The sequence below is a fragment of the Camelina sativa genome, chromosome 1 (assembly GCF_030686135.1).
Source record: "Camelina sativa cultivar CO46 ecotype springtype chromosome 1, ASM3068613v1".
Classification (NCBI taxonomy): domain Eukaryota; kingdom Viridiplantae; phylum Streptophyta; class Magnoliopsida; order Brassicales; family Brassicaceae; genus Camelina; species Camelina sativa.
Window position 1 is genome coordinate 1,965,154 of NC_141880.1, and position 27,731 is coordinate 1,992,884.

A 27,731-nucleotide genomic window follows, 5' to 3' on the forward strand; every position below is an offset into this window, starting at 1 on the left:
AGCTCCGATGCCGGGAATCGAACCCGGGTCTCCTGGGTGAAAGCCAGATATCCTAACCGCTGGACGACATCGGATTTGATGTCTAATGAGTTAAAACGGAGAACTTGTTCGAAATTCTAATAGATGGTGTTAACTTTGGGAGTTTGGTTCTTCATATTTTTTTTTTGGAGAACTCTTTATGAAATTATTTTTATAAATTACCATCAAAATCATCCCAACGTTAAATAACACTAACATGAAGATAACTACGAGAAAGACTCTAACTCCTCCAGAGGCTTTATCGTATGCATTTCTTTGAAGACAAGTTTTCCTATTATTTTTTTATTTTATTTATTGTTTTATTATATTTTTAATTTTTGGTTATTTATTTTCTTTTTGCTTCTCGTCTTCTCCCCTTTTTTTATTTTTCTTTTTATCATAGTCGCTCGCTGAGAACTCTCGCTCGCTCCTCTGAAACCCCTAACTCTTCATCCTCGCGATCTCTCTGTCCTTCCGATTTGGGTATTGAAATGGCTACTCCTATGGTTGAAGACACGACAAGCTTCGAAGAGGATCAGCTCGCCTCCATGTCCACCGAAGATATCACCAGAGCTACTCGTCTCCTCGACAACGAGATTCGAATTCTCAAGGTTCGTTCCCCCCAATCTATCTCTCTCTCTCTCTCGATCTCCTTTTGCTTCGTAACTATAGGACGTAGTTTATATTCAATGATTTCTTCAGATTCGAGTAAGGTTATGCTCCAATCTGGTTTTGATTTCTCGCTCTTACGGGTCTAGGGTTTGAGTTTTAGTGTAATCCTTGGAAGCATGAGATGTACTAGACCTTTAATTCGATGCCCGGTCTGGTGATTTCTTGGTGTATATTACCTCAACCTTTTGGATTTTCAATAGAACTGAGATTGATTTGATTCTTTCTTATTGCAAATTGGGTTTCTGATTCAATTTCGTTCTTTGATCTTATTTGCGTTCTGGGTTTAAGGAGATGTCATGGCATAATATGATGATTTTTTTTTTTTCTTCTTTAATTGGGATTCAGGAAGATACACAAAGAACAAATCTAGAATGCGATTCTTATAAGGAGAAGATAAAGGAGAACCAGGAGAAGATTAAACTCAACAAGCAGCTCCCTTATTTGGTTGGCAACATTGTGGAGGTATTCAACAAGTTTTATTTTTATTTTAGTCTTGTTTGTCTAAGTTTTGGTTTGTTTGGCAGCTACCTTACTCTCCTAAAGAGTTTTACATTGTTAGTTATGTTATGGGTTGTAAATGTTATGTTATTTATAACTTTACCTACTTGGATTTGAAGTCTAACTGTTGTGATTCCATCTCATGCTGTTAGATTCTGGAGATGAATCCGGAAGATGATGCTGAGGAAGACGGCGCAAATATTGATCTTGACTCTCAACGGAAAGGAAAATGTGTTGTTTTGAAAACGTCTACACGGCAGGTGAGACTTCCATATCCATTCTCTAGATATATTTTCTACATTTTCTTGTTCTCATCCCGTTTCATGTTTGAGCTAATCCTTGTCTGTCTTGATGTGGACTGCAGACCATCTTTCTACCAGTGGTTGGACTTGTGGACCCTGATAGTTTGAAACCTGGTGACTTGGTTGGAGTTAATAAAGATAGCTACTTGATTCTCGATACCTTGCCATCCGAGTATGATTCTAGGGTTAAAGCCATGGAGGTAGATGAAAAACCAACCGAAGATTACAATGACATTGGAGGACTGGAGAAGCAGGCAAGTTTATCCATGTGTTTGTCAGGCATAATTTATTTCCTTCAGCGTGTTGCATATTGATTCTAATTGAGTTAATTTATGGAACAGATCCAAGAGCTTGTAGAGGCCATTGTGCTTCCCATGACACACAAGGAACGTTTTGAGAAGCTGGGTGTTCGTCCACCAAAGGGAGTGCTCTTGTATGGTCCTCCAGGAACTGGTAAAACTTTAATGGCTCGTGCCTGCGCAGCACAGACCAATGCCACCTTCCTTAAATTGGCAGGCCCTCAATTGGTCCAGGTACTTATGAGTGTCACATTTAATCCTCATCTCTTTAGAATTCTGTACTCTGTCTGGATATAAGATCGTAGTGTGAGTGACAACAATAAATACATATGAAGAACTACAATGTTACTTGGTTGTAATGACTTGATGACATATATCCATGTATATACAGATGTTCATTGGAGACGGAGCAAAGCTTGTCCGTGATGCCTTTCAACTTGCCAAAGAGAAAGCTCCGTGCATTATCTTCATAGATGAAATCGATGCCATTGGTACAAAGCGTTTCGACAGGTACAAATCCTTTGCTGATTCTAGTTAATCTATCCTGCACTTCCCCTACTGTTTACTAAACCACATTCTTTGGCTGAGAATACAGTGAAGTCAGCGGAGACAGGGAAGTGCAAAGAACTATGTTGGAGTTGCTCAATCAACTTGATGGATTCAGCAGCGATGAACGTATTAAGGTGAGAGTCTTTATCCATTATTCTACACACTAATCCGTATTCTCTTTGAGTCCTCTCCCACATTAACAATCATACCTCTCAATTTTTCAGGTGATTGCAGCCACTAACCGTGCAGATATTCTGGACCCAGCCCTCATGCGTTCTGGTCGACTAGACAGAAAGATAGAGTTCCCACACCCAACAGAAGAAGCAAGAGCCAGGATCTTGCAGGTTTGTCTCTCCCATTTTTTAAACATGACCCTTGATAAGTATACGCTTGACATATATCAACTAACCCTACTGAACGAATCCAGATTCACTCGAGGAAGATGAATGTCCACCCAGACGTCAACTTTGAGGAGCTTGCAAGATCAACCGATGATTTCAATGGAGCTCAGCTGAAAGCAGTGTGTGTAGAGGCTGGTATGTTAGCTCTTCGCCGTGATGCCACAGAGGTAAAATTATACAAAACTCTTAATGGATTTTAAGCTTTACGTTTGGACTTTAGTCTTGTTTTTGAAGGTTGTTCCCTGTAATTGTTGTGTGTGTTCAGGTGAACCATGAAGACTTCAATGAAGGTATCATCCAAGTCCAGGCCAAGAAGAAAGCAAGCTTGAACTACTATGCCTGATCTCTCCTCATCCTTTATATTTCTCTATGCCGTTTATCTTTCAACTAGTTTTTTACTTGTACCCTCATTCCGATTTGGATCTTTTTAAAACTTTCGAATCAGGATATCAATTATCAAAAAATATTTAATTGTGTTCATCTACTTCTTTTGAAAAAAAATTGAATCTCTAATGGTTTATAATTAGACCTTTTTTGTTATGAAATTATTATGTTTGTAAAAATTAAATTTTGAGGAGTATGTGTATTTATAACCAATTTTCTATCCAATTGCACTAAACAGAAGTTAAAAATTTCACTCCAACATAATATGGTAAAAAATCTCAGTGGTTAACCCAAAAGACAATAGAAATCGACAACTTTGTTTAGTTTGAAGAAGAAAACAGAGAGAGGAAACACACTCAGGTCAACCATGAGGATTTCAATGAAGGTATCAGCCAAGAAGAGAGCAAGCTTGAACTACTATGCCTGATCTCTCTCCCATCATTTATATTTCTTGCTGCCGTTTATCTTTCAACTAGTTTTACTTGTACCCTTATTACGACTTGGATCTTTTGAAAATTTCGAATCAGAATATCTACTATCAAATTACATTTAATTGTGTTCATCTACTTTCTTCTGAATTTTTTTTTTTGAATCTTCTAATGGTTCATGGTTTATAATTAGACCTTTTCTATTATATATGAAATCAGCATGTATTTAAAAGAAAATTTCAGGAGTATGTATATTGTAATCAATTTCTATCCAATTCCACTAATCAGGCAAAAGTTAGAAATTTCACACTAAAATGGTAAAATATCTCAATAGATTAATCCCAAAAGACACACAAGAAATCGACAACTAGCAAAAAGTAAAACCTCCAAAATAAATTGTGTATAGCTTTGAAGAAGAAAAAAAGAGAGGAAACATATTCAGCACTTGATCTCCTTCAAGCCGTAGGCTAAGTAGAGGAAAGTAGGATCAGTGGCTCCTTCTCTGTAGTAAGCAAACACTAAGCTCCCTTCTTCTCCGTCCATGCTCTCTCCCACAAAGCTGTCACGTTTGTTAAAAAGTAATCACCAATTAGACAAATAAACAAAAAAAAAAAAGGAAATTGAAGAAAAAAAAAAAGTAAAAGAGAGAGGATCCTTACAATTGGAAGTCTTTGAGCTTTGACATCAAAAATTTGGTGGCACTCTCAATGTGTTTCTTGAACAGCTCTAGCTTTTCCGAGTCCAGCTTAGGGCTTAGTTGCTTAATGTATCTTTTCATGAACATCACAAATTGTTTCTTATCAAACGATGGTTGCTCCTGCCAGAATAATTTACCCAAGTGTTAATCTCATAAGGTATTCTTACATGAAAATAATTGAAGATTAAAAAGGTCCTTTGAATATTATTACCTGAAGCCTAAAAGTATCGAGGATATCAACAACCTTGACAGCTTGATCATCGACTCCTTCGTCTTCACCGCCTTCCTCAGCCGATGGATTCGCACCAATGTCAAAATCCATAGCTCCTTTCACAACCCACTGATGAACAACAAAAACACATAACAATACATCAACTTTAATTTCAACCAGCGCGCTGATCGTTAATAAAGAAAGTCAAAGCTTTAGATAAAAATAGTACCTTTCCTTCAACTTCCCATAACATGCCGTTTTCGAGTTCCTTGTAAGGAAAGGAATCAGAGAGAAGCTCATCGCCTGTTTGATCAAAAAAGAGAGACAAACTTTAGCTTCTGACACAAACAATACATACAATACAAATATCAATATGGGGATTAATAAATACAATCGAGGTTGGATGATCACAAGGCGTGAGTAAAAAATCCCTAGAAAACGAAACACTAAATCGTAAATACCAATATCGTAATTCACTACATGAACCAGAAGCAGTATAGTATACCTGTAAGAATATCTTGGTAAACCAACATGTTTGAAGAGAGCTAAAGAGAGGTTTATGTGTTGTAAGTTTTTTTTTTCTTTCGCTGATTTGATCGATAAACTTTAGAGAGTAGTAGAGAAAATTTGGTGAAAAGAAGAGAAGAGAGAACAAGTATATTTATAGAAGAGTCATTGTCTTGTTTCCTTTTCCTTTTCGGCTTATTTCTTTTTTTCCTATAAGAAAAAGGAATATAACCCAAAAAAAAAAAAGAAATAGGAAAACCTCCTTTGTTAAATCAGAAGTGCTTATTTACGCTAATTGAATCTTAACCGTTGTTAGAAGAAAAAAATTCATTAAACAAAAACAAAACCATTAATCTTAACAGTTCATTTGAGTCTTTGAGTTGTCAAACCCATTGATTATATATTTTTTTTCTTTTCAAACTGGTGGTTATCGACAAGAACCAACTTTATGAAAACTATGTTCGATTCACCTAAATATAGTAACTGTTTGGATAAATACTTTTCACTGTAAAAAGTAAAGTAAAAGAGGGGAAATTGATAACTAGGAGGAGGAGTAGGGAGCTAGAGCTGCAAAAAGTCGGCGGGAATAAACACTACTTTAGGGGCATGTGATGGTGGACTCAATAATTCGCTCGGGAACATCGTCACATTGTGGACTAGCTTAAACTATTTTTGACTACTATTTACCTTCAAAAGTTATTTTCCCATATTTGTAATATTTTCGTATAGGAAATTGTGAGGGAATGATTAAATGCCGACACAAAATAGTACTCGTTCAAAAAAAAAAAAAAACTTTTCTATATGATTTATATTACACTGAAATAGTTGCAAAAGAATAAAAAGGGCAGCAAAATGCGTCTTTGTAACAAAATAATATTTCAAAACTCACAAAATATGTCAAAATAATGTGGCCACAAAATATTAGTCCTACTACTAGTAGTAATAAAATAATATACTTCAAGTTCAAGTGGTTACGCATATTATTATAAGTATTAAGATGTGTTTCTCTATTTTTTTTTTCAGACAAAAAACGAGTAAAATTTATTCGAACCAAATTGAAAATCTAGCATGACATAATCACATAAATTCTCATTATTTTGTTTTATTGGCATTTGTTATCATACCGTTTTATTGGCATTTGTTATCATACATTGTGAAAATCCAATATGTATAATTCATATAGTCGATAATAACATTTTAATCGGAATCAAAAGTATTTCTTTTACCAGATAAATAATAATCAGACTGAAAACCAAAGTCATTTAAGAGAGCCAAAAATAGAAAGAGTAATTACCAATATGGTAATTTAAATTTACGTAAAGTTAATTACCACTATTTTATATATCCAATTTGTTTTGTTTTCTTTTTTAAAAAAGGAAAAGAAAAGAAAAAGGGAAAAATAGCTTGGGGGAAGCAGAGCACTAGAGCAGACAGGTGATGTAAATAAAAATTAAAATAAAAAGTTAAAAACAAATCCGTAAGAATAAATCAGAACCGTCCATTGTAGTAGTCTTACTTTGGACAGCGGTCATTGCTTCTTTCTTACCCCGTAACCCAATCTTTCTCTCTCACACAAAACATAACGCAATCTGAAAGAGAAGAAGAACCAACAAAAAAAAAAAAAAAAAAAAAAACTCAAAACCAAAAAAAATATATATATCAAAGAGCCAACTTTTTCTTTCTTCTGGGTTCTCTCTTCTCTGGTGGTGACGATCGAAGATACTTCTTCACAGATTCATCATATTGTAAATAATCTGATCGAATCGAGACGAAACGTTAAGAAATTGGGGTGACCGAGAGTGATTTTTTTTTTTTTTTTTTTTGTTTTTTTGGTGTGGTTGATTCAAAAGAAAGAACAAAAAAAGGTTTTTGAGATTTGGGGTAGTTTTGATTTTGGATTTTGGTGATGGGTTTAGGCAATAAAGGTAACAAATTCAATTTCGGCGATAATGATCTCGCCGACGAAGGTGATGGTTTTGGTTCGGTTTCGTGTTCGATTTGTCTCGAGGCCGTTGTTAAAAACGGCGATCGAGCCTGGGCTAATCTTCAATGTGACCATCAGTTCCATCTAGGTAAACTTCTATTTACTCTCTCTCTCTCTCTCTCTCTCTCTCTCTCTCTCTCTCTCTCTCTCTCTCTCTTTTCTTTGATTTGATTGAATTTGATTTTTTTTGCTTTAAAAAAGAATAATCTGCTTCAGATTTTGATTTGAGTCATCCAGATCTACCGTTTGTGTGCTGTGGCTCTTTTTTTTGTTTGTTATAAAGATGATGTTTGGGGTATATTGAGCTCTGAAGCTAATCGATTCATGCTTGGATATAGTTTTGATCTGGTCGAATTAATTATTATTATGTGAGGTTACGGATATAGTATCAATTATGGTTCGATCACTATTTCATTGCAACTGCCAATATTGTTCTCTCCACCTTTTTTTGATGCATGTAGTAGCTCAGTATCTTAGCATATTCGTGTTTCATTCTACATGCATTATTATGTGCTCTTGATTAACATGGTCTATGTAGGAATGATTAGCTCGCAAGTGCATATGAGCCCTAATTCTTTGCTCTTTGTATGCTAATCTTGGGTGTCTAGATAGCTGTATCTGTGTGTTTCTTATTCATAAACCGGCCAAGCTCTCCTCATGAGTGCTTTTTAGATAAAAGTTTGAGCTATCGTGCAATATATGCTTTACGTTTGGTTTCTTATGGTTTTCGCAAAGCCATCTAACTCCACATCTGGTTTCTTTGTTGTCAAGACTGTATTGGTTCAGCATTCAATGCAAAGGGCGTGATGCAATGCCCCAACTGTCGGAAAGTTGAAAAGGGCCAGTGGCTTTACGCAAACGGTTGTCGTTCATATCCTGAATTCAATGTCGAGGATTGGGTTCATGAAGAAGATATTTATGATATTGGAACATACTCTGAATTGGTAAGAAACTCGTAATCCGATCCATCTCAAATATTCTATTGCGTTTCTTCATTACTTTTCACTTCTTTGCCTCATGTGCTGAGTTTTTATTATCTAAAGATTGCTGGAATCATGTTCCATCTCTAAATTACCTTGTGTTTATGTTTCTTTGCAGTCTTTTGGAGTTCACTGGTGCCCATTTGGAAGCTCAGCACGTCTTCCTTCTTTCGAGTAAGCAACTACATGAAAACCCGTTTAGCTCTCTTTTCTGCTACTTTTGGCAATCAAAAAATGGCATTCTTTTCCCTTCTTTGCTGATAAATTTGTTTTAAACTTTGTAGGGATGGAGAATTTACGCCGAGTTCATGTAAGACTATTGTCAGATTGATTATTATTTTCTTTTTTTTGCTCGCCATTATCTTCTTCTCACTTTTCTGGAATTTGGGTTTAACAACCTATTAATTTTAATTGCATGGCACAGATCACGATCTTTTGGGACAGCAAGGTTACTATTCTGAACCAGCAGCGCCAACCGCAGGTCATCCATGTCCATATGTTACCTATTTTGGCCCGGTTCATTCGTCTTCCTCAAGCAGCGGTGGTACTGCAGGCGTTTCAGACAGTTCAAGTTTCAGTAGTCACTGGAACACAGGCTCTTCGGTCTCTGGTGAAGTTCCAACTCCTTATGGTTTCCCTGTGGATCCACACTATCACGGCTGGGAATATCATCCGCCTCCACCCCCACCGCCACAGCATTTCTCTGCTTCTGGCGCTCACGTGGGCAGTCCAACTCCGCCCACGCCTCCACCAGCCTCTGCGAGGACCTCCCGAGCTAACGGCTCAGATGTGATCAGATCCAGACCGCCACATTTCATGCGTCCATTTCATGGTCACAGGTATACAAAATTTTCTGTCTTGCCTTAGATATGTCACTAATGATCATAGAAGATGACCTCAATTACAAACGTTTTGAGAATTTCTTCATAACATTCTATAACATAAAGAAACTATAGTGCTCACCGAATTCGAATTTGAACTTGTGCATTGGCATATTTCATATGCTTTTTCATATTTCATAATCTTGCGGATTGGAATAATGAACAAACCTGCAAATAAACTGTGATTCGAAAAAACCTGTTATCTCGTGGTGCCACAGGTTTACCAATATGACCTTTTATTATCTATCATATATATGCTTTCTTGTATCTAATGGCTGGCTGGTTTGTGCAGTTCAAGTGGTAGAGCGGGTAGTTCAGTGGCATCAGTTCCGAGGACACCAGCATTTCCAGGAAGCAACGCTCGTACCCGAGACAGAATGCAAGCTCTTCAAGCCTATTACCAACAGTCGTCTGCACAGTCACACCAGCCGGATTTGCCTATAGTGTCTCGAGGGCCTGTATTCCCATCTGGCCGGAGGGCCACTAGAGGAATAGCTTCCGGGATGGGATCAACTTCATCTTCTTCGGATCAGGCAGGCGGGAGCGGTTTTATCCGGTTTAACATATGGGAGAGAGATCCTTATATGCAATCGCAACAATCCTACCCGGTTAATCAGATGGAAAGAGAACAAAACATTTGGACATCTTCATTCAACGAAGGGTCTGGAAGCTTCCATCAGAGGCACGGTGGTGGAGGAGGATCATCGTAAGAATCGAGTCAGTACCCGTCACCGGCGGGCAATTCTCATGAACGTTGGACAAAACCAAAAAGATAAAAAGAAAAAAAAACATTGGGAATTTGATGATATTTGAGAAAACCTGAAAACTACATGCTCAAGTTATGTGATGAATTGATAATCTAAAAACACAAAAATGGTATGTAATGGTTTGGAGAGAGACAGCCTCCCCCCGTTTGGTGGGTGACCGTGCGGGGTGTTCGAGCCGGTTTTGGTCTGGTTTGGATCGGGGGAGCATGAGAGGTCGTTGTTGGGGTATTTGTTTTTTTAAATGTGGCTACTATGGGTATCGAAGTGAAATACCCTAATGAAACTTTTTCCTCTTGGATAATGTTAATTTTTAAGTGTTGAGTTTCTTCTTTGTTCTGTCTGTTACAAATTGTCAAATTTAATTGTTTTTTTTTTTTTTGAAAAACTAAGGTGAAATTACCAAAGACTATAGTCTAAGTGTGACAACAAAATAGAACGTTTTGAGTCCGTCTCTTATTTGTTGTGGCTCCTCCATATACAAGCGTTTTACTATTTTTCTACAAGGCCTTCCTAAGTAAAGTCACTGATAGAATCTTCTTCTTTTTTGGTAATTCATTTCATTAGAAACATTTTTGTTAAAAATTAAAAATTTAATTATATAATGTTTTTTTTTTCAACTTAATAAATTATTTAATGTAATAAAATAGAAAGGAATAGCAAAAAAAAAAAAAAAAAAAAAAAAGGTTGAGAACCTTGCTGGGACATAGGCGGACCTCTAATTTTTTCTTTCAAAGTTTTGATTTTTGCTTTCGGGGGGCCTCCAAATATTACCAAAGCAATGGCGGAATCAAAGACCAAACTCGAAGAAATCAGAAAATGGGTCTCCGATCACAAGCTCCGTACCGTCGGTAATCAATCATCCTTGTTTCTTGTGTCGTTTCATCATCTGAACAATTCTTTTCTAATGATGATTCGTTATATCCACTTTGGTTTTGTGATTATGGATCTAGATTACATTGTTATCCTTTGTTTTATATTGTCATATAGTAGAATTGATTAGCGTTTTGCGGTTTCTGTTATGTGGCTAGTTCTCTTCATCCTAAGTTTTTTTTTGTACCTGTCTTGATTAAATGAGACATATTAGCCTCTTTCTGATTTGATTATACGACATTTTTGGTCCTCAATTCTTATCCTTCTGTGACATGCATATATAAGAAATAGAGAATGCCACATCTACTTTTGTTGTTTTGTAATTTGGCTTCGTTATCTAACTCTGAAATCTGTATTGGCCCTTGCATCATAGGTTGTTTATGGCTCAGTGGTATCACCGGTTCTATCGCCTATAACTGGTCTCAACCTGCCATGAAAACCAGTGTCAAGATCATCCACGCCAGGTATTGTTTTTTTGGTTATTATAGTTTTGATTCCGCCAAGTATATGATTTTGTTGTGGACTTTTTGAGTTTCATTTGTGTTTCGAAACACTTATTCCTTAGCCATGAACATTGTTAGATTTAAGCAATATATGGCACCATGGCTCTTTCCCCTTTCTTGGCTTTATATTGCTCGCTGCATTCTGCTTGACTTGAATCTTTGATCTATTAGGAAAGCATCGAAATTTATGTGTGTATGTGTGGGGTTTCTTTTCTTTGTTTCTTCATTTTGTTCACCAGGTAAACATATAGTATGCTCAATTTACAATTTTCTTCATTATGTCTTACCTTTGTCATCGCTTTCATGTTCGCACAACAAATTTACACTTCTGTTCCATTCAAGTCCGGGAACTCTGATGTTGATTATTACACTTTGTTCTATGTGTGTTTTTGCCATGAACATATAATGATGATGGATGTAACAGGAGATGATAGAATGTATCACAAATTTTAATATTACAACTTTCTCCTTACATGGAAACATTTTCACAGCATTTTCCTTCTTCTCAGGTTGCACGCTCAGGCTCTGACCTTAGCTGCTTTGGCTGGAGCAGCTGTGGTGGAGTACTATGACCACAAAACTGAAGCTACCAACCGATATCCGATATTTCTGCCGCCGGAAAACATATCTCACAAAGACTAAATTCTGAACCCTTTAACATGCAATGGTGGTCACTGCTTATTCTGTTTGCTACTACAGGGGACACGTAGCTAGAGATGATTTTTGTAGACCTTTAAGCAAATATTTCATGTATTTTTTTTATTAAAAGCAATTTGCATATTATTATTATATCATTCTTTTGATACTTTCAGAGGGATTGTTCTGTGTTGCATATTGCACACAAGATACAGATTTGTAAGAGAGAACGTATTGAAAATAATAAATCCATGATTCAATTTGTTGATGATTCACAGGAAAAGGTATGACTTGCTTGGTTACTAATTTGGAGTTGTTATTAAAATATGAAGTTTTCGGGTTATTTTGAGATTTAGAAAATCTAGGGGAGGCTGAGGTTATTTATAAAACTAGAGAAGTATTGGGGTTGCTTTGAGATAAAAGAAAAACTTGGGGGAGGTTAGGGTTATTTAAAAAGAATATAAATTAGGGTTACAAGACCGACCACTTTAAATGCGCCAAAACCCTAGAGCCCTTTGTTTCATTCTCCCCAGAGCTAAAAGACGCCGCTCGTCTCCTCAGAGAGTATCACCTTCTAGGGTTTGTTTCAAGGTACACTGTTACTATCTCTCTCCAATGGAATGCAAGCTCTTCAATTTCTGATTATAATTCGATATAGGCTTGTCTCGCAAGATGTGAAGATTGAATAGAAGAAACGAATTCTTAGTTTCATTTCCTCTTGGCTTAGCTTCTTTTTTGTTTTCTTCTGTTGAAAGTGTAATTGAGTATGGCTAGAATAGATATAATGAATCTAAGAAGTTTCAATTCTCATCTGCTAAACAGATCTCACTCCACATTTTCCAGGTTATGAGGTAGTCATAGGAGCTTGAAAATGGCGTTTAATGTAATGTAGAAACCATAGGATTCATTTATCTGTAGCTAAAACGCGATGAATGTGTGATTGAATTCTTATGGATTGAATGTTTGGAATTTGCAGAGAAGGGTTGAAAAAATGAGTCGTGGAAGTGCAGCTGTTGCCAAGGGAAAGAAGAAGGGAGTTTCCTTCACCATTGATTGTTCGAAGCCTGTGGATGACAAGATCATGGAGATTGCTTCCCTTGAGAAGTTCCTTCAGGAGAGGATCAAGGTCGGTGGCAAAGCTGGTGCTCTTGGTGATTCAGTCACAATCACCCGTGAGAAGAGCAAGATCACTGTTACTTCAGATGGCCAATTCTCCAAGAGGTAATAACTGATGAAACTCAATTGATCTTTGCTCGTTTTGTTTCATTGCTTGTGATCCTGTGTCAGTCTAAAGATGTGATAGAAAGTGACTTTATTAGAGCCATACTAATCTAACAGTGTCTAACACAAGTGGTGATTGGTTTGTTTCTTAGTTTAAGCAATCCCAAGTGCATTTGTTTGTCTACTAACTGTCTTTTTTGTGTGTGTGATTTCAGGTATTTGAAGTACTTGACAAAGAAATACCTCAAGAAGCACAATGTGAGGGATTGGCTCAGAGTGATTGCAGCGAACAAGGACCGTAATCTCTATGAGTTGAGGTACTTCAACATCGCTGAGAACGAGGGAGAGGAGGAAGACTAAAAACCCACTTTGGTTTAGAACTATATTCTATTCCATGTTTCTGTTTTTTGGTTTCTACTTGGTACTGAATACAATTTGCCTTTGCCCCTTTGTCTTTTTTTGTCAGATGTTATTTAGTTTTGTTCAAGTTAACTCTCGTTGGTTATCTTACTTTGAGCTCGTATGGATAATCTTTTTAAAAAAATTGGTAAACATGGAATGATTCAGTTGTGGTAGATGTGAATTTTGTTGTATTTCGACTAGAAATTGTTTTCCTTCACAAATTGGGAAAATAGTTTATAGCCATCTTCGACTCTGATTAGGATTGTGAAGTTCGTATGTCTATATATAAGTAAATTCTCAAAAGTAACATTCCCATTCACCTATTTTAATTCGTCTCCAACGATGCTTCTCTTTCCGTGCAACGGTGAAGGGTTGGCGTATACGGTGCCTTGTGGTATAAGAAGCGAAGGACTGGTAATGAACACACAAGATGATACTCCTCCATCGTCTCCAACATCGCCACGTCTTCTCGAACTCTTTCCTTGCGAAAGTGTTGCTCTTCTTGATCTCTTTCCTTGCCAAGGTGGAGAGTTTGCATGTGTGGTTCCTCCATCTGTCACAAGAAACGAAACAGGAGTTAGCCTCGCATACTTCAGAAACATGCCAGGGGAAGAGAGCGACATGATTATTGCAACAGAGTTAACTGTCTCGATAGAAGCAGATATATGGAAAATCAAGAAAACACTCACCATGAGCGACGTCGGTAGTCAGACACGGCTTCTAATACCAAAGGAACCCACGAATGAGCATATTCTGAACTACTTGACAGAAGAAGAGATCAAATTAGTGGAAGACGAAGACCATCTGGGGCTAAAAATCACCGTGTTCGATAGTAAAGAAAAAACTACGCATCAGTTGTGTTTCAAGAGATGGAATTCAGCTGGAAGCTATGTATTGAATAACAATTGGAACAAGGATTTTGTTCAAAGAAAGGAACTGAAAGCAGGCGAGGCGATTGGACTCTTTTGGAATCCTTATGCTTCAAGGCTCCACCTTCGCGTTCTTTAATGTTAGAACCAGTTGATTAGATATTATGGCTTTGGGTTTTTCTTTTTGTCATAGTTAATTCTCTTGGCAATTATTTACATTTGATTCTACTGACATACCTTATTCTGATTTGTAACATCTCAACCTTATTCTGATTAGTAACATCTCAACCTTTATCTCTGTTCTTTTGTCAATACAAATCTGCAAAACAAAGATGAAATCAGAGTTAGATACTCTTAAGTACTCTCTAAACAACTTTGATCCATTGTTTGATGCAACTGAAACAAAACTTGTCTGCAACACAACAGAAAAGCAAAACAAATATATATGTGTTCGTTCTAATCAGTTTATGTTCAACTTTTAAGTCGTTACCTAAACCATAAACCTACTACTATGGCCTATCTAAGACACACACTCACACGAGCTTGTCAATTCAATCCTCTTCGGAATCTTTGATCTTGAAAATCAAATCTCTGGAAGATGTCACAGAAAAGGAACGTGCTTTATCATCAAAACACATTTCAACATGGGAAGGCAAGATGAGATCTCAAAACTAAAAAACGAACTTGAGCTTCATCAAGAAACAGAGGCTGAGCCTAACCATATGAAACGCTTTGAGCTGAAGCAAGTGAGATTCTCCTCTCATCTAGCTGCAACAAAAACCTTGAAACCAATTCAAATAAAAATTAGTTTACATAGCAAAATTATTTGGAAAACCATTAAAAAGTAACCCAAGTGTTGAATTAACATTACATGAAAATCGGTTGAGCTAAATATTAACACCTCTTAAGGACGTGTAGGATGGAACGGGATGTCTAACTCGGTTTGCTTTCCACATTGAAAATAGGAAATTGCAGAATTAATAGATTCATAACACTCTTTGGCACTCAACTAAAAACAATGTTTTTGACTGTTGATTTGTTATTGTAAAAATAAATTGTACTCTTCAATTTATTTACTGTAATAAATTAAAACGGGTATATCCCATAAACATTAAACGAAACAAACCAAACCAACAACATGTTATAGATTGATTCTATCAGTTTCTCTACTAATCCGAGACTGAAGTCTGAAGAGGCAAAAAACTCTCGACTCCTTTAGCCTCAGCTTCATGCTTCTCTGCAACAGCCCTTGATAATCCAAACATCTGAAAAAAATCAATCACAAGCTATACAGTTAGCCAAATCACAAGTAGTGGCTCTCTCAGTAATCAAGATCTATTATGTGTGTTTAGTAAAACAATGAAGAGAAGAACCTTCTTGATGGTCTTGTTGAAACAGTTCTTGTGATCATCCATAGAAGCATTGATGAATTCATCGATGTGATCCTTAACGTCTTCTAGGAAACTGGCATCATCCTTTGCCATCTTTCTACATGAAGACGTGGCCGGTTTTGGCGGGTTTTCAGCTTGAGTTTTCTGCTGCGTCTCCATTGATGTTATGTTCCTAAAAAGAAAACATGTAGATGTAGGCAGGCTCTTCAGAATTAAGATAGGAATCAAACGTAGACTTCAAACCCAACACACAGGAGATAACTTAAAGGTCAGAGCTGAAGAACCAATGGACTAGATAGGCTTTTGATACCCTAATGAAAGATAAGCTCTTAAACTATTCTTCAGCTCATAAAACAAAATTAGATGTAGACTCTTAACACTTTCCTGGTAAACAAACAAACCTAAAAGGCTAAAACACACAAAACCCATCAGATGAATCCAAAGTCTCTAATTTTAAGAGATTCTCAAAAAGTGAATTATCCGAGCCAAGAATCAACAACTTTCTCAGACCATTAAGCACACAACACTGGAATCAAACAAACGTACCCTAAGAAATCACGGAATTAAAAATCAATCAAAGGAACTAGAGATAAAGCATCCGATTATATACAGAGATGGTAACACACGGATCAAGACAAGACAAAAAAAAAAAAAAAAAATCCAAAAAAACGCAGAAATCAAGAAAGCTAAAGAGCTGAGACAAAAACCCAGGTAGAGAAAAAGGGATTCAAACACAGGATACCAACGAAAGATCAGAGATTTAGAAACGGGAGAATAAGGAACTCACCGACGAGACTAGCGGCGGCGACGGAAGAGAGTATGTGTGTCTTCTTGGCTTTCGGGGATCCTCTCTGCTCGCTAAAACGTTTGCAATTTTTAGAATTACTAAATTACCCTTAATGTTTCTCAATACAGACAACCAGACAAAAAGGTTATTTACGGAAATGAACCGAATTGTTATCCTTTCTAAATTGATGTCGATGAACCGGAGGGATAATGGTGCGCAGCTTTAATTTTGGTTTGTGAATTTCAAAGACCGAGAAAATTTCGAAACCAAATAATTAAACCGAAATCGAATAGTAAACCGGATTGGAACGCTTCATATGACTTAAACCAAAGCCTTTTGACGACTACTAAAAAAAACTGGAGAAGGAAGAGAGGGAGAATCAGTTTTAAAGAAAAAAACGAAGAACTTGAGAGCATCCGTAGAGAGAGAGAGATTAGCTGAGAAAGATGGGAAGAAATATAACGAAGTTGGTGTTTCTGGTTTTATTGCTTCGTCTCTTTTTTTTTTTTGTATGAATGTTAAATTATATTCACGCAGAAGAAAATGTTGGAGCCGAGGGATGGAGTCGTCGAGTAGCAAAGAGGCTAGCTGATCCCAAACTACAGTGAACTTATTCCCCAACAGAGTAGAAGTCAGAGAAGACCAAACTTGAGAGGAGTAAGGACAGGAGAAGAAGAGGTGGTTTCGAGTTTCCTGTTGGCTGTTACAGAGGACACATGCACCATTTGCAGTAGCCGTCCATTGGACCAACTTATCACCCGTCGAAAGTCGGTTGTGAAAAGCTAGCCAAGTAACAATTTGTGACTTACTTTGAGCTTGTTGTTGATTCTTATGTCAGGGATTTTATACTTACTTTTCACAAAATAATGGAGGTAATGGAAAATCTCCTCTAGATACTTATCTAGAGGAGTCAGGGTTAGATATGGTTCAGTTTAAAAATTTGAATCTGCTCTCATATTGGAAAGACAATTCAGGTCGTTTTAAGGAGTTAGCCTTAATGGCTTGTGATGTTCTTAGTATACCTCTTACAACTGTGGCTTCTGAATCCGCCTTTAGCATAGGGAGTCGAGTACTTAACAAATATAGGAGTTGCTTATTACCCTCCAATGTGCAAGCTCTCATTTGTGCAAGGAATTGGGTTCGGGGTTTTGAAGAACTTGGTGATGAGTTTGAGTTTGTTGAGGAAGAAGGGACTATTGTGGCAGTGTAATGCTGAATATCACTCTCCAGGTACTTGTTTCTATCCTCATTCATTCTCTAAAGTTGTTCATCGAATTGTGTTCCTGTTGTTGAAATCATTGTGAATTGTTGTTATGTTTGTGGTTGAATGTAGAAAGAGGCAGCTCAGAGATGTGGTTTAAGAAATGGTTTCTTGTCATCAAAGGGAGGAAGACGGAGGATAGAAAGACATCTTAATATGTATGTCCCATTCCATGTGACATATCGATCTTCTGTTCTTTAGATTTTTATTTTTAATTTTCTTCACATGAATCCTATATTATTAACTTCAACTCCAAGTCGCCAAGACACCTCTCTTATTAAGTAATTTCATAGGTTTTGTAACCTTTCAGTTTAACATTATTTATCAGTTTTTTATATAATTAGAAATGGTATATAATACAGAATACTAAGGACTGTTCTTAAAACAACAAAAATAAAAAACATTGTCCAATGGGCATGTCCAAATGGACATGGGCATATTTTGGACCATTGTCCAAATGGACCATTGTCCATTATAGCCCGTCCAAATATAGCCCATATATAGAAACACCCATATGGACACACCCATTGGACAGTGGACAGCCCAATTGACAGTTCTAGTAACAAAGCAGTATTTCGGAGTAGAGTGAGTGAACCAAACTCCACTAGACCAAGCGCAATGAGGGTAGTGCTGACGAGTTAAATGCCAAGTATCAGATGTAGCAAAGGTGGATTTGTAAGAACCATTCCGGCATTGCCATAATGGCTGATCACGGCCAAGGACCTGCAACAAAGGACGAAGAGACTGAAGCTCGTCCTCTAACTGATTCAACAGTTCAGTACGATGTCGACGTCTACGATGCAGGGAAAGAGCCTCTGCCACCGTACTCTGCTTCGAGATCCCCACATCAATGCAACCCAGAGCCCCAAACAAAGCAAAAAGTTGACCGAGGGAGCTCCAGTTATCAAACCAAAAGGAGGTGTCAATCCCAGAGGAGACCTTCATTTTGTAAAACGACATGGCTAGGTTGCGATGCTTTAATATTTTCCTCCACATCCAGGAACCACTAACACTCGATGCACTAACAGACCAGAAGGAATCAGAGCGGAGCAGGTTGTAACGAATCCAACGAGCCCACAAGGAGGATCGAGCAGAGAGAAGGCGCCAAGTAAGCTTAAGGATACAAACCATGTTCGTCTCATGCAGTCGACGAAGCCCCAACTCCCTTCAGCCACAGGCCTACACACATCCAACCAGGAAACCTTTGCTTTTTTCGAGTTAAGATCCGGACCAGACCACAAGAAAGCCGAGAACAAACCGTCTATCTCCCGCAAACACTTCTTTGGCAAACAAAAAGCAGAGAGCCAAAAGTTGGTGAGACTAGCAAGCACAGATTTGATGAGCAAGAGCCTGCCTGCAAAGGAGAGGAAAACGACTTGTCCAGGAGGTAATATGTTGACGGATACGTTCAAGAAGTGGCAGATAATCTGATCTCGTCATCGACCTAGTAAGGAGAGGAAGACCCAAATAACGAACAGGAAGAGAACCAGCCGCAAACAGGAAATGTTGTAGAATATCTTGCTGTTGCTCAGGCGTGGAACCAGCCATGAAGAGAGTAGACTTCTCCAAGCTAATTTTAAGGCCAGAGGCTGCAGCAAACTGTTCGAAAACGCTCAAAGTTGCAGCAATAGAGCTAGAACGCCCATCCGTGAAGACAAGAATGTCATCCGCAAAACAGAGGTGGGTGAGATTGAGAGACTTGCAACGAGGATGGTAACCTATACGGCGATCAACTGCAGCTTTGTCAAGCATAAGGGATAACACATTCATACAAATGACAAAGAGGTAAGGAGATAGAGAACATCCTTGACGTAAACCTCTTGTACTCTGAATATAGCCGGCTAGCTCCCCAGTTACTTGAACTGAGAAAGAAGTCGAACCAATACAGAGTTCAATCCAATGTATGAAAACACTGGGTAGATTGATAGCCTTGAGGACGTTGAGCAAGAAAGACCACTGGACTGAATCGAAAGCCTTGGAGATGTCAATCTTCATCATGCAACGCGAGGAGATTGACTCTTTATGATAATCCTTCACCAGCTCAGACGCAAGCAACAAATTCTCCATCATAAGTTGATCTTTGATAAAAGCAGATTGGTTTGGAGCGATGAACGCTGGCAGGATAGACTTTAACCGATTGGCGATGATCTTTGAAACAACCTTATACAACACATTGCAACAGGAGATGGGGCGGTAGTCTTTCATTATAACGAAGATTGGATTCTGTATTGTACAATGTGTTGTTGAAATTAAGTGTTTGTTCTTTAGGTGAAGCCTTTAAAACAAATGAGAATGGAGTACGATCAGTATCACCGCCATACCAGTCAGAACCTCAGTCTGCTTATCTTCAGTTGAAGTATCTAGACCTGTGGAAAGTGTTCAGTTGGAAGACTGGTTGCTCTGCTTCAACCATGCAGTCAGCTTCATTAGCTTCCAAAAAGCTGGCTACTTATGGAGAAGCTACTCAAGATTGCTTGGATTTGTTTGAGCTGTTGGAACTTTCAGTCTGTCACTCAAAGTTTGGGATTCAGTCAGGGCCTCCACGCATCTGTGCCTCCTTTTGTAACAGTGTCTTTGAAGCTTGCTCAGAAGCTTACTTTACTAGTAATGGCAGTAATCAGGTAATACCGGTGTTTTTGAAATCTTGAGATAGAAAACTATTGAGAATTCATAAGTCTTAAGAGTGAGAGATTGAGAGAGCTTGTCTCTGTTATGTTTTAGGTCATGGTCCCGTTCTGCTATGCAATGGGCTTCGCTGTTCAAACAGCTGCTCATTCCGCAGAAGAACCTTGTTACGGAAGCAGTGCAATATTAGAGCTGATTATAAAGTCTTCTGGTCAGATGATGATCTTTTTGCGCCTAACATATCTTGGACAAATGCTCTTACTATGGTTTTGCCTCTTTCTCTCTCTCTCTCTCAAATCGTTCAGTTCCCCTTTACAAGTTTTTAAACCGATTGATGTTTGCTTGAATCTTGCTTTGGAATGTTTTAACTCAGGTGGGATTTCCGGCGGCACAGGCTAGCTAGAATCCAGAGGGATGCGCAAGAAGATTGACAAGGAAAGTATAGGGAGAAGAGGTTTTCAAAGATGAAATATTTTTTGAGTTCCTTAGCAATTTAACCAGTAGACAATCTCTGTAAAAAGCACTGCTATAGTTGGGTGAAAAATAAGAAACCCCATTAAGAAATACTCGGTAAATCAAAAGGTTACTGTACAGAAGAATCAGAAAAGTAAAGAGCCAAACATTGAAAGTCAAATTCAATATGGAAAAAAGATTAAGAAATGTGGGAATTTGATGATACAAGAAAATTAAATGCAAAAAGAGGAGAGGCCACTCTAAGTTAAACTAAGGTGTTAAAAAAAAAAAAAAGGAGTAACCGAAACAAGAAAGACAAATAGAACAGACCAAAAGGAGATGATGACGATCTCCAGAAGCAGAAAAGAGATGTTTCTGCAACTATACACAGAATATTTGGATTAACAACCTTTGTTTTTTTTTTCTCTCTCTCTCTCTTGTTTTTTCTACAGATGCTTCTTCTTCTTTGATGACTAAGTAAAGTAGCCTTTTGAGGTTCTCCTCTCCATTGCAGTTTACCTACATCTGAAGAAATGCACCGAGCCTAGCCTGATAAGCTTTATTGAGTTTCAAGACTTCCCCATTTTTGGTACCTGATAATAAAAAGGAGAAAATTTAGATTGTGGAAATATGTGTTAACTTTGACTCGAAGTAACCAAAAGAACAAAACTTGTCATGAGACTCAACATGTCCAAAAGGCATAGTCCTGTTGAATTCAGATTATTTGGTTTATCCTAGCTAACCAATTGAATTGTCAAAAGAAGGGACTTCTTGGTCTTTTAAACGAACCTTCTTGAGAGGATTACTGCTAGAAGCTGGAGCCGGTTTCAGAATCTCAAAGGAGCAAACGAGAGATTGATCCACGCTCAATAATGCACCGGCATTGTCAAACTCTCCACCATAGTTTGGAGCTGAGAATATTGTGACTAATCTCCGTTTTGCGAAAAACTCATACCCATCTTCCACTACCTGCAAACTCATCCCTAGCAAGTCAATATCTTGAGAGGTTCTCATAAGAGTATCTCAACTAATATCAAGTATTTCTAAAGAACGAAAAAAATCGCAGAACTGGTTGATCTCTAGGGAAGTCTGTTTACCTGATGGCCTCTGCAAATGAGATCAAGATCATTCTTATCCAAAAAGTCAGCGACAACATCGGCTCCAAACGTGCAGGAGATACCTCGGTCGCTATCAGTCCATCCTTCATTCTTCTGATCAGGATCAGACCAAAGTAAATCACAAAGAAGACCATTGTCAGGGATCTCAGTAGGCCTTTGAATCTCTCGGATCTGCCCCAGGTTTTGCAATTCGGGTGACAAGCCACCATGCATACAAAGGATCTTCTCGTCAATGAGAGCAGCTACGGGCAAACAATTGAAGCAGTCGGTGAAAATCTTCCAAAGACGTACATTAAATCTCCGTTTGCATTCGTCATAGAAGCCGTAAATCCTGTTGATCTTAGCGTCTTCATGGTTGCCTCTCAAGAGAAAAATCTTGGATGGATAACGGATTTTGTAAGCCAAGAGTAAACAAATGGTTTCAAGACTTTGCTTGCCTCTATCAACATAATCGCCGAGGAAGAGATAGTTTGCAGAAGGAGGATAGCCTCCATATTCGAATAGCCTGAGAAGGTCTTGGTACTGTCCATGGATATCACCTGATTAGAGATATCAAAGTGAAAAACCATAAGTACCTCAAAGATGAAACCATCAGGCAGATTTTTAGGAAACATAATGCAAAAAATCCATCAAAATCAAAACTTTCTAGAGTTTCATATGCAGAGGAAGCCATATTAAATATAGGGAAAAGAAAGCCCTCAATCTTCAAACACAAGACATTAAGAAAGGAAAAAAAAGGAACCCTAATCAACAAAAAAAATTTCATCATCAATCAATCTCTCATCTTACATGCAAAATTAATCATCTTTTTAATCAATCGTGTAATACCAATCAAACCCAAATCATCAAAACCAAAAAGCCACAACATTTATTCATCATCATCATCCCCACATAGAGAGAGAGAGAGAGAGAGAGAGAGGGAGAGACCGCAGATGCGAATGGGGGCATGAAGCTCGAGAAGATTGGGCTGAGAGAGGAAGATTTGACGGGCGTTAACGCAGAGTTGACGGATCTCGATCTCGGAAAGCTGAACCTGTTTGCCTCCTTTACCTTCCAACAATCTCCTAATGATATCATCCAACACACCCATCTCCATCATCCCTTCCATACTCGTCATCATATTCTTCCTCTGATCCACCACCCAAAACACCAGAATCCAAATTAACACAAACAAAAAAAAAGAAAAGGGTTTGCGCCAAATCAGGCCAGAACCAATTGGGTAAAAAGGATTTAATTAGAGAGACGATCAGAAAACCACAATCTTTTTTTTTTTTGTTTTTTTTTGTGTGTGTGTTGTGTTTGTGTATTGGATTTTTCCCGAGAAAATGCGGAAAGAAACGAGGAGGTCAAACAAAGGAGGAAGGAAGAAAAGAAACCAGAAGAAAGAATAAATCTTGATTAGTCTTCACAACTTAAGAGGATGAAAAAAAACTGGATGGAGAGATCAAATGTGCAAGTTTAGAATATTACCCAAAAAATTATTTATTTATTTTATTTCAGAGAGAAAACAGATGGTTCAGATACCTCCCTCCTCCTCTTCTCTCTTCTCTCTCCTTCGCTGCCAAGAAATTTTTTAGAATTTATTTTATATTTGATGTTTTTTAATGGCTAGATTACATTTTTAGAGAATGAGGTCGGTCCAAAAAATTATGTAATTTGGCATAATTAGTCATGGAATTAACAAGTTGAGCTTTTTTAACCACAGCAAAAAAAAAAATAAGTCGACTACCTTTTATTAGTATATAGTAGTATTCAATAAAGAAATGTTACTTCAAACAGATATTATAATAATGGGCATTATAGGTAGTCTAGTAGTTTAGCAGTTTCTAATTTTGTTTAGAATTTACAACAATAGCTACTACATACATACATGATGTAAAATGGATCCAATGAACTACAAAAAAAAAAAATGATTGGATAAAGAAAAAGAAAAGAAGCATTACTGCAAATTGCAAAATGATTTGGTTTTGTCCAAACAACTTTTTAAAAAAAAAAATTATAAAGAAAAGTTGTCAAATCTCAAAATAGAAAAACAAAAAAAGGAAGTGTAATTAGTGAAACCTTCTAAGGCAAGAATGTGGGATGGATGGATTTGGGGTTGTAGTGGGACGGACGGTGATGGGAAGATGAGGATCCAGCCTAATTAAAGAACGAGACGTGTATGATTCTCATTGGAACTAGTCAAAGTAAAAGTAGTCTCCTCTACATTTATTTACACACACACACACACAGAAATATTTATTCAGGTTAATTTGTTGTCGGGGGGGGGGGGGGGGGGGGGGGGGGGAGAAAGAGAAACCGCGTCTTTTGAAAAGTTCGGTTCTATGGTTAGATTAAAGCACATTTGTACGTCTGTATGAGTGTGTATACATACTCTGCTTAAATGTGTTCCACCATGCTAATTAAATAAAACAAACAGTGTTTAACAAGAAAAAAATTGGTACTCTTTCTTCTTCTTTTTTTGCCACTAATAGTTTAAACTTATGATTGCTTATGAATCATAAGTTCTGATTAGTAATATACTTGGTACGTTGGTTACAAATTAACAAGTATAGTACACCTAATATGTGGTTTATTTCTAATCCTAAGCAAAAGAAAAGACTTTTGTTGTTGTTGTCAAGACGGCGGCATAAATAATTTTATTGTATAAAAATCTTGCAAAAGTTACGTATACTACTAAATACTAATGTTCATTCATAAAATACATCCTCAGATTAACATAATAGAGAGGAGCTCGTAAAATAAGAGAAGAAAATAAATGAATGGGCCTCTACATTATATAATTTTAAGTCCAAACTACTATTGGGCTTCCAAGAATAAAAGTGAACTATAATAAAGCCCATAGAGCGGAGGAAGGAAAAGAACCCTAAAAATCGAGTTGGTGATATAAAAACCCTAGCGTCAGTATTTGAGTATCCTTTTTTTCTTGTACAAGGTCGGCGGTTCCTGCACCACAACCCTGGACGACAATGGTACCCTCTGCTTGCTTGCTTCCCTCTCTCTTTCAATCTCCGTTTCGCTTTTGTCTTCTGTTTCATAAGTATTTTGGTGTGATTCATGTCATTTTTAAGTATTTCGATAGTAGATTTGGGATGTGGATTTGGTTAGAGTGTGAATGGATCATTTCTCTTAGTTTTATTTAATAGATTGAATGTTGCTTACAAGGTTGATTCTGATATTTGATTTGTTTGTGTTTTTGTAGGGTATCGATTTGATCGCTGGAGGTAAGTCTAAGAAGACCAGAAGGACAGCTCCTAAGTCAGATGATGTCTACCTCAAGCTTACTGTCAAGGTCAGTCATTTATACATCACTCTTCTATCCTTTGCTCCTCTTTTTTTTTGGGGTGAGTCGTGATGAATATAAAATTGACGTGATTTGGACTTTTGTTTCTGAAATTTTGCAGCTTTACCGGTTTCTGGTAAGGAGAACGCAGAGCAAGTTCAATGCTGTGATTTTGAAGAGGCTTTTCATGAGCAAAGTCAACAAGGCTCCTATTTCTCTATCTAGGCTTGTGGAGTTCATGTCTGGCAAGGTTACATTTTTTTGAAGCCCTCTTCTATATGTTTGTGTTGGAATTAGTCTTAGGTCATGATTGATCTGTTCCATTTCCTTAGAATCAGTTTCTGATTTGTGAAACCAAAGTGCTTACTGTTATTCAGAACGTAGTCTGCGACATGGATTTGTTTAGTGTTTTGTTTGAATCTCTTTTGTCTAGACCATATTGTTTATGCTATTAGTTTTTGAATGAGCTTGGTCTTCTGATATTATAGGAAGATAAGATTGCCGTCTTGGTTGGAACTATAACTGATGATTTGAGGGTACACGAGATTCCAGCAATGAAAGTTACTGCCTTGAGGTTCACAGAGAGAGCAAGGGCTCGCATTGAGAAAGCTGGTGGTGAATGTTTAACCTTTGACCAGCTCGCTCTCAGAGCTCCACTGGGCCAGAACACGGTATTTCTCTTGACCTACTTTTTCTTCTCCATTTTTTTCATCTTGATACTTACTAGATGATGTTAACTGATGGTTGGGTGTTCTTGTGCTAAAGATTCTTCTTAGAGGACCTAAGAATTCACGTGAAGCAGTCAAGCATTTCGGTCTTGCTCCTGGTGTGCCGCACAGTGATACCAAGCCATATGTTAGGCACAAGGGTAGGAAGTTCGAGAAGGCCAGAGGAAAGAGGAAGAGTCGTGGATTCAAGGTTTAAGAAAGTTGTTGCGACCATCGAACTTGATTTTGGAGTATTGTTGGTTCTTGATCGCTTTTGTTATCGGATTTTGTTAGAGAATTCTGCTTTTGTTTTCTTTTTTGCCTATTTCAGACATGTTTCTAATCTTGTTTCTACTGGATTCATCGTGTGCTTATTACTCATTGAGCTTTTCTATGTTAAACTTAATCTATGATCTTTTTTGTCTATAGTCTCAACATCACTAGAAGTCTAGAACCAAATTAAATGGTTCAACATTGCTACCTCACTAGGAATGATCTTGCTGTTTAGGATTATTTCCGTCATATATTCTTTCACTTGGATATTTCTGTTTTATTGGTTTGCTTGCGAGGCATTGTGAAATCTACAATTATCTGCTCTTACTACATTCGTTAGACTTGAGATCAAATTTATTTCCATCAGTCGCTACAAGACTCCGTGTGTAACATTGTCACTTCGTAATGCCAAATCTTATTCATAATCGTCTTGAAACAACACACGCAAGAACGAAGACTGTGGAGAGACAACATAACATAAGCAAAAAAAGAACCCTAAAAGCTTTGGTTTTTGTTCTGAAGTTTGGTGAAGAAGTCATTGATGTGAGCAGTGACCTCTTGATGTTTCTCTTGGTTAACGAAGTGACCAGCATCTTCAGTTACCACTATCTCTTGAAGATTTGGAACAGCTGCAGCAAATCCACCACCGTGAATGTACTCTTTAATCCCTGGTGTGGTGTAAACCATATCGAAGTCACCGGTCATGAACTTCATCGGAACTTGAATCTTAGCTCCGGTCCATGGTGCAGTGAGCTCCCAGCTCCTGATATTAACCAATAACAAATAAACACAAAACCTAAAAGTACATGCATTCATATATTGAGAACTTACAGATCAATGGCTCTGTAGTAGTTCAATCCACCAGTAAATCTTGTCTTGTCGAATTTGGAGGCGTAGAAATCAAGATCCTTCTTAGAAAACCATGTAGGGAATTCAATGTTTTCACAAGTAGGGTTAGGGTTTTCTCCAAAGGGATTATTCTTAGGTAAAATAGACGGACCGAGTGGCCTCCCTGTGAAGATGTTCCTCAGAAGGCTTCTTAGATCTGCCCTCGCAAACTGTCCATCAATCTTCCCCGGTTCCTGCAAATTCAAACTGAAACTAAAATTTGTACACAATCAAAAAATGTCATTTTATTGGTCGATGTGAATTACTTGATTAGTACAGCCGGTTAATATAATCAAAGAATAACATAAAAGAAGGATCAAAATGCAAAACCTGAAATCTACAAACGTAGTAATCATCTCCAAACACAGCCCTAAACCATTGAACAGGCTTGACACTAGGGTTTCTTGGTATATACGGCACACTCAAACAGACAAAGCCCTTAATCTTCTCCGGTCGAAACAGACAGAGAAACCATCCGATAATGGCTCCCCAATCATGGCCGACCAGAAACACCTTCTCTTGATCTCCAGCTACACTGTCAAGAAGAGCTATGAGGTCACCAACGACATTAAGACACGTGTACTCGGAGAAAGACTCCGGCGAATCAGAGTCTCCGTAGCCTCGGAGGTCTGGAGCTACAGTACGGTAATCTAGAGATGATAACGCACTAATCTGATGACGCCACGTGTACCAGAAATCAGGGAATCCATGGAGGAGAAGCACTAAGGGACCATCTTTGGGACCATTCTCGGCAATGTGCATTGTTATGCCATTGACACTCACCATTCTATGATCGATACCTTCCATTTCTCCTTCTCTTTTTTTTTCTATGTTTCTGTTTCTGTTGTAATGTGTTTTTACTTTCT

At 37.7% G+C, this 27,731-nt stretch overlaps 9 protein-coding genes, 1 long non-coding RNA gene and 1 other non-coding gene across 14 annotated transcripts; 5 read left to right on the forward strand and 6 right to left on the reverse strand.

The window, feature by feature from the left end:
* Positions 1-2: 2 nt before the first annotated feature.
* TRNAE-UUC (transfer RNA glutamic acid (anticodon UUC)) lies at positions 3-74 on the reverse strand. The gene has a single exon. It is a non-coding gene; the product is annotated as a tRNA-Glu (tRNA).
* Positions 75-235: 161 nt separating this feature from the next.
* Positions 236-3,100, forward strand: RPT5A (regulatory particle triple-A ATPase 5A). Its single transcript, XM_010430152.3, has 10 exons — positions 236-629; positions 1,036-1,152; positions 1,341-1,448; positions 1,553-1,744; positions 1,832-2,023; positions 2,181-2,299; positions 2,385-2,472; positions 2,563-2,682; positions 2,766-2,906; positions 3,005-3,100. Exons 1-10 carry the CDS (start codon positions 510-512, stop codon positions 3,080-3,082), a joined length of 1,275 nt encoding a protein of 424 aa, XP_010428454.1. The 5' UTR covers positions 236-509; the 3' UTR covers positions 3,083-3,100.
* A 735-nt stretch (positions 3,101-3,835) lies between these two features.
* LOC104713166 (Methionine sulfoxide reductase (MSS4-like) family protein) lies at positions 3,836-5,079 on the reverse strand. Its single transcript, XM_010430267.3, has 5 exons — positions 4,965-5,079; positions 4,689-4,762; positions 4,460-4,588; positions 4,211-4,368; positions 3,836-4,110 (listed from the first exon to the last, which is right to left on the reverse strand). Exons 1-5 carry the CDS (start codon positions 4,990-4,992, stop codon positions 3,990-3,992), a joined length of 510 nt encoding a protein of 169 aa, XP_010428569.1. The 5' UTR covers positions 4,993-5,079; the 3' UTR covers positions 3,836-3,989.
* Positions 5,080-6,394: 1,315 nt separating this feature from the next.
* On the forward strand, positions 6,395-9,909 carry LOC104713256 (RING/U-box superfamily protein). Its single transcript, XM_010430375.2, has 6 exons — positions 6,395-7,038; positions 7,722-7,894; positions 8,049-8,104; positions 8,215-8,240; positions 8,355-8,769; positions 9,104-9,909. Exons 1-6 carry the CDS (start codon positions 6,873-6,875, stop codon positions 9,519-9,521), a joined length of 1,254 nt encoding a protein of 417 aa, XP_010428677.1. The 5' UTR covers positions 6,395-6,872; the 3' UTR covers positions 9,522-9,909.
* A 318-nt stretch (positions 9,910-10,227) lies between these two features.
* LOC104713353 (uncharacterized) lies at positions 10,228-11,849 on the forward strand. The gene is made up of 3 exons (XM_010430487.2): positions 10,228-10,426; positions 10,822-10,912; positions 11,461-11,849. The coding sequence occupies exons 1-3, from the start codon at positions 10,357-10,359 to the stop codon at positions 11,591-11,593; spliced, it is 294 nt and encodes a 97-aa protein (XP_010428789.1). The 5' UTR covers positions 10,228-10,356; the 3' UTR covers positions 11,594-11,849.
* Positions 11,850-11,857: 8 nt separating this feature from the next.
* Positions 11,858-13,383, forward strand: LOC104713445 (large ribosomal subunit protein eL22z). 2 transcript variants are annotated; one of them, XM_010430671.3, is made up of 4 exons: positions 12,078-12,178; positions 12,431-12,470; positions 12,564-12,808; positions 13,024-13,383. In XM_010430671.3, the coding sequence occupies exons 2-4, from the start codon at positions 12,459-12,461 to the stop codon at positions 13,166-13,168; spliced, it is 402 nt and encodes a 133-aa protein (XP_010428973.2). In that variant the 5' UTR covers positions 12,078-12,178; positions 12,431-12,458; the 3' UTR covers positions 13,169-13,383. The 2 variants fall into 2 exon arrangements, with proteins under 2 accessions (XP_010428897.2, XP_010428973.2); XM_010430595.3 differs by lacking the exon at positions 12,431-12,470 and having other exon boundaries at positions 11,858-12,178.
* Positions 13,384-15,076, reverse strand: LOC147949464 (uncharacterized). The gene is made up of 5 exons (XR_015565985.1): positions 14,951-15,076; positions 14,799-14,860; positions 14,317-14,398; positions 13,900-13,968; positions 13,384-13,763 (listed from the first exon to the last, which is right to left on the reverse strand). It is a non-coding gene; the product is annotated as an uncharacterized LOC147949464 (long non-coding RNA).
* A 13-nt stretch (positions 15,077-15,089) lies between these two features.
* On the reverse strand, positions 15,090-16,387 carry LOC104713587 (uncharacterized). The gene is made up of 3 exons (XM_010430780.3): positions 16,258-16,387; positions 15,453-15,642; positions 15,090-15,344 (listed from the first exon to the last, which is right to left on the reverse strand). Exons 2-3 carry the CDS (start codon positions 15,627-15,629, stop codon positions 15,249-15,251), a joined length of 273 nt encoding a protein of 90 aa, XP_010429082.1. The 5' UTR covers positions 15,630-15,642; positions 16,258-16,387; the 3' UTR covers positions 15,090-15,248.
* A 4,378-nt stretch (positions 16,388-20,765) lies between these two features.
* Positions 20,766-23,350, reverse strand: LOC104713675 (serine/threonine-protein phosphatase PP1 isozyme 9). 2 transcript variants are annotated; one of them, XM_087464839.1, is made up of 5 exons: positions 23,185-23,350; positions 22,642-22,843; positions 21,694-22,253; positions 21,386-21,565; positions 20,766-21,189 (listed from the first exon to the last, which is right to left on the reverse strand). In XM_087464839.1, the coding sequence occupies exons 2-5, from the start codon at positions 22,832-22,834 to the stop codon at positions 21,166-21,168; spliced, it is 957 nt and encodes a 318-aa protein (XP_087320965.1). In that variant the 5' UTR covers positions 22,835-22,843; positions 23,185-23,350; the 3' UTR covers positions 20,766-21,165. The 2 variants fall into 2 exon arrangements, with proteins under 2 accessions (XP_087320965.1, XP_087320938.1); XM_087464812.1 differs by having other exon boundaries at positions 23,239-23,302.
* A 1,292-nt stretch (positions 23,351-24,642) lies between these two features.
* LOC104713824 (large ribosomal subunit protein eL18x-like) lies at positions 24,643-26,130 on the forward strand. Its single transcript, XM_010431072.3, has 5 exons — positions 24,643-24,686; positions 24,917-25,006; positions 25,119-25,247; positions 25,486-25,668; positions 25,763-26,130. Exons 1-5 carry the CDS (start codon positions 24,684-24,686, stop codon positions 25,919-25,921), a joined length of 564 nt encoding a protein of 187 aa, XP_010429374.1. The 5' UTR covers positions 24,643-24,683; the 3' UTR covers positions 25,922-26,130.
* A 246-nt stretch (positions 26,131-26,376) lies between these two features.
* Positions 26,377-27,731, reverse strand: LOC104713919 (epoxide hydrolase 3-like). Of its 2 annotated transcripts, none has more exons than XM_087508240.1 (3): positions 27,196-27,731; positions 26,809-27,072; positions 26,377-26,740 (listed from the first exon to the last, which is right to left on the reverse strand). In XM_087508240.1, the coding sequence occupies exons 1-3, from the start codon at positions 27,219-27,221 to the stop codon at positions 26,473-26,475; spliced, it is 558 nt and encodes a 185-aa protein (XP_087364366.1). In that variant the 5' UTR covers positions 27,222-27,731; the 3' UTR covers positions 26,377-26,472. The 2 variants fall into 2 exon arrangements, with proteins under 2 accessions (XP_087364366.1, XP_010429482.1); XM_010431180.3 differs by having other exon boundaries at positions 26,809-27,059; positions 27,196-27,703.

Excerpts from the sequence above, each read along its gene's own strand:
- RPT5A (XM_010430152.3), top strand. The coding sequence starts at position 510 with ATGGCTACTCCTATGGTTGAAGACACGACAAGCTTCGAAGAGGATCAG. Across the intron at positions 2,300-2,384 it reads GGTACAAAGCGTTTCGACAG|TGAAGTCAGCGGAGACAGGG; the intron begins GTACAAATCCTT and ends CTGAGAATACAG. Across the intron at positions 2,907-3,004 it reads TTCGCCGTGATGCCACAGAG|GTGAACCATGAAGACTTCAA; the intron begins GTAAAATTATAC and ends GTGTGTGTTCAG.
- LOC104713166 (XM_010430267.3), bottom strand. The coding sequence starts at position 4,992 with ATGTTGGTTTACCAAGATATTCTTACAG. Across the intron at positions 4,763-4,964 it reads TTACCAAGATATTCTTACAG|GCGATGAGCTTCTCTCTGAT; the intron begins GTATACTATACT and ends TTGATCAAACAG. Across the intron at positions 4,369-4,459 it reads TCGATACTTTTAGGCTTCAG|GAGCAACCATCGTTTGATAA; the intron begins GTAATAATATTC and ends TTATTCTGGCAG.
- LOC104713256 (XM_010430375.2), top strand. The coding sequence starts at position 6,873 with ATGGGTTTAGGCAATAAAGGTAACAAATTCAATTTCGGCGATAATGAT. Across the intron at positions 7,039-7,721 it reads TGACCATCAGTTCCATCTAG|ACTGTATTGGTTCAGCATTC; the intron begins GTAAACTTCTAT and ends TTTGTTGTCAAG. Across the intron at positions 7,895-8,048 it reads TTGGAACATACTCTGAATTG|TCTTTTGGAGTTCACTGGTG; the intron begins GTAAGAAACTCG and ends GTTTCTTTGCAG.
- LOC104713353 (XM_010430487.2), top strand. The coding sequence starts at position 10,357 with ATGGCGGAATCAAAGACCAAACTCGAAGAAATCAGAAAATGGGTCTCC. Across the intron at positions 10,427-10,821 it reads TCACAAGCTCCGTACCGTCG|GTTGTTTATGGCTCAGTGGT; the intron begins GTAATCAATCAT and ends CTTGCATCATAG. Across the intron at positions 10,913-11,460 it reads GTCAAGATCATCCACGCCAG|GTTGCACGCTCAGGCTCTGA; the intron begins GTATTGTTTTTT and ends CCTTCTTCTCAG.
- LOC104713445 (XM_010430595.3), top strand. The coding sequence starts at position 12,080 with ATGCGCCAAAACCCTAGAGCCCTTTGTTTCATTCTCCCCAGAGCTAAA. Across the intron at positions 12,179-12,563 it reads CTTCTAGGGTTTGTTTCAAG|AGAAGGGTTGAAAAAATGAG; the intron begins GTACACTGTTAC and ends TGGAATTTGCAG. Across the intron at positions 12,809-13,023 it reads GATGGCCAATTCTCCAAGAG|GTATTTGAAGTACTTGACAA; the intron begins GTAATAACTGAT and ends GTGTGATTTCAG.
- LOC104713587 (XM_010430780.3), bottom strand. The coding sequence starts at position 15,629 with ATGGAGACGCAGCAGAAAACTCAAGCTGAAAACCCGCCAAAACCGGCC. Across the intron at positions 15,345-15,452 it reads TCAACAAGACCATCAAGAAG|ATGTTTGGATTATCAAGGGC; the intron begins GTTCTTCTCTTC and ends GATTTTTTTCAG.
- LOC104713675 (XM_087464839.1), bottom strand. The coding sequence starts at position 22,834 with ATGATGACGAGTATGGAAGGGATGATGGAGATGGGTGTGTTGGATGAT. Across the intron at positions 22,254-22,641 it reads TGCCCCCATTCGCATCTGCG|GTGATATCCATGGACAGTAC; the intron begins GTCTCTCCCTCT and ends ATCTCTAATCAG. Across the intron at positions 21,190-21,385 it reads GCAGTAATCCTCTCAAGAAG|GTACCAAAAATGGGGAAGTC; the intron begins GTTCGTTTAAAA and ends TTTTATTATCAG.
- LOC104713824 (XM_010431072.3), top strand. Across the intron at positions 25,248-25,485 it reads TGGAGTTCATGTCTGGCAAG|GAAGATAAGATTGCCGTCTT; the intron begins GTTACATTTTTT and ends CTGATATTATAG. Across the intron at positions 25,669-25,762 it reads CTCCACTGGGCCAGAACACG|ATTCTTCTTAGAGGACCTAA; the intron begins GTATTTCTCTTG and ends CTTGTGCTAAAG.
- LOC104713919 (XM_010431180.3), bottom strand. The coding sequence starts at position 27,672 with ATGGAAGGTATCGATCATAGAATGGTGAGTGTCAATGGCATAACAATG. Across the intron at positions 27,060-27,195 it reads ACTACGTTTGTAGATTTCAG|GAACCGGGGAAGATTGATGG; the intron begins GTTTTGCATTTT and ends TTGAATTTGCAG. Across the intron at positions 26,741-26,808 it reads TACTACAGAGCCATTGATCT|GAGCTGGGAGCTCACTGCAC; the intron begins GTAAGTTCTCAA and ends GGTTAATATCAG.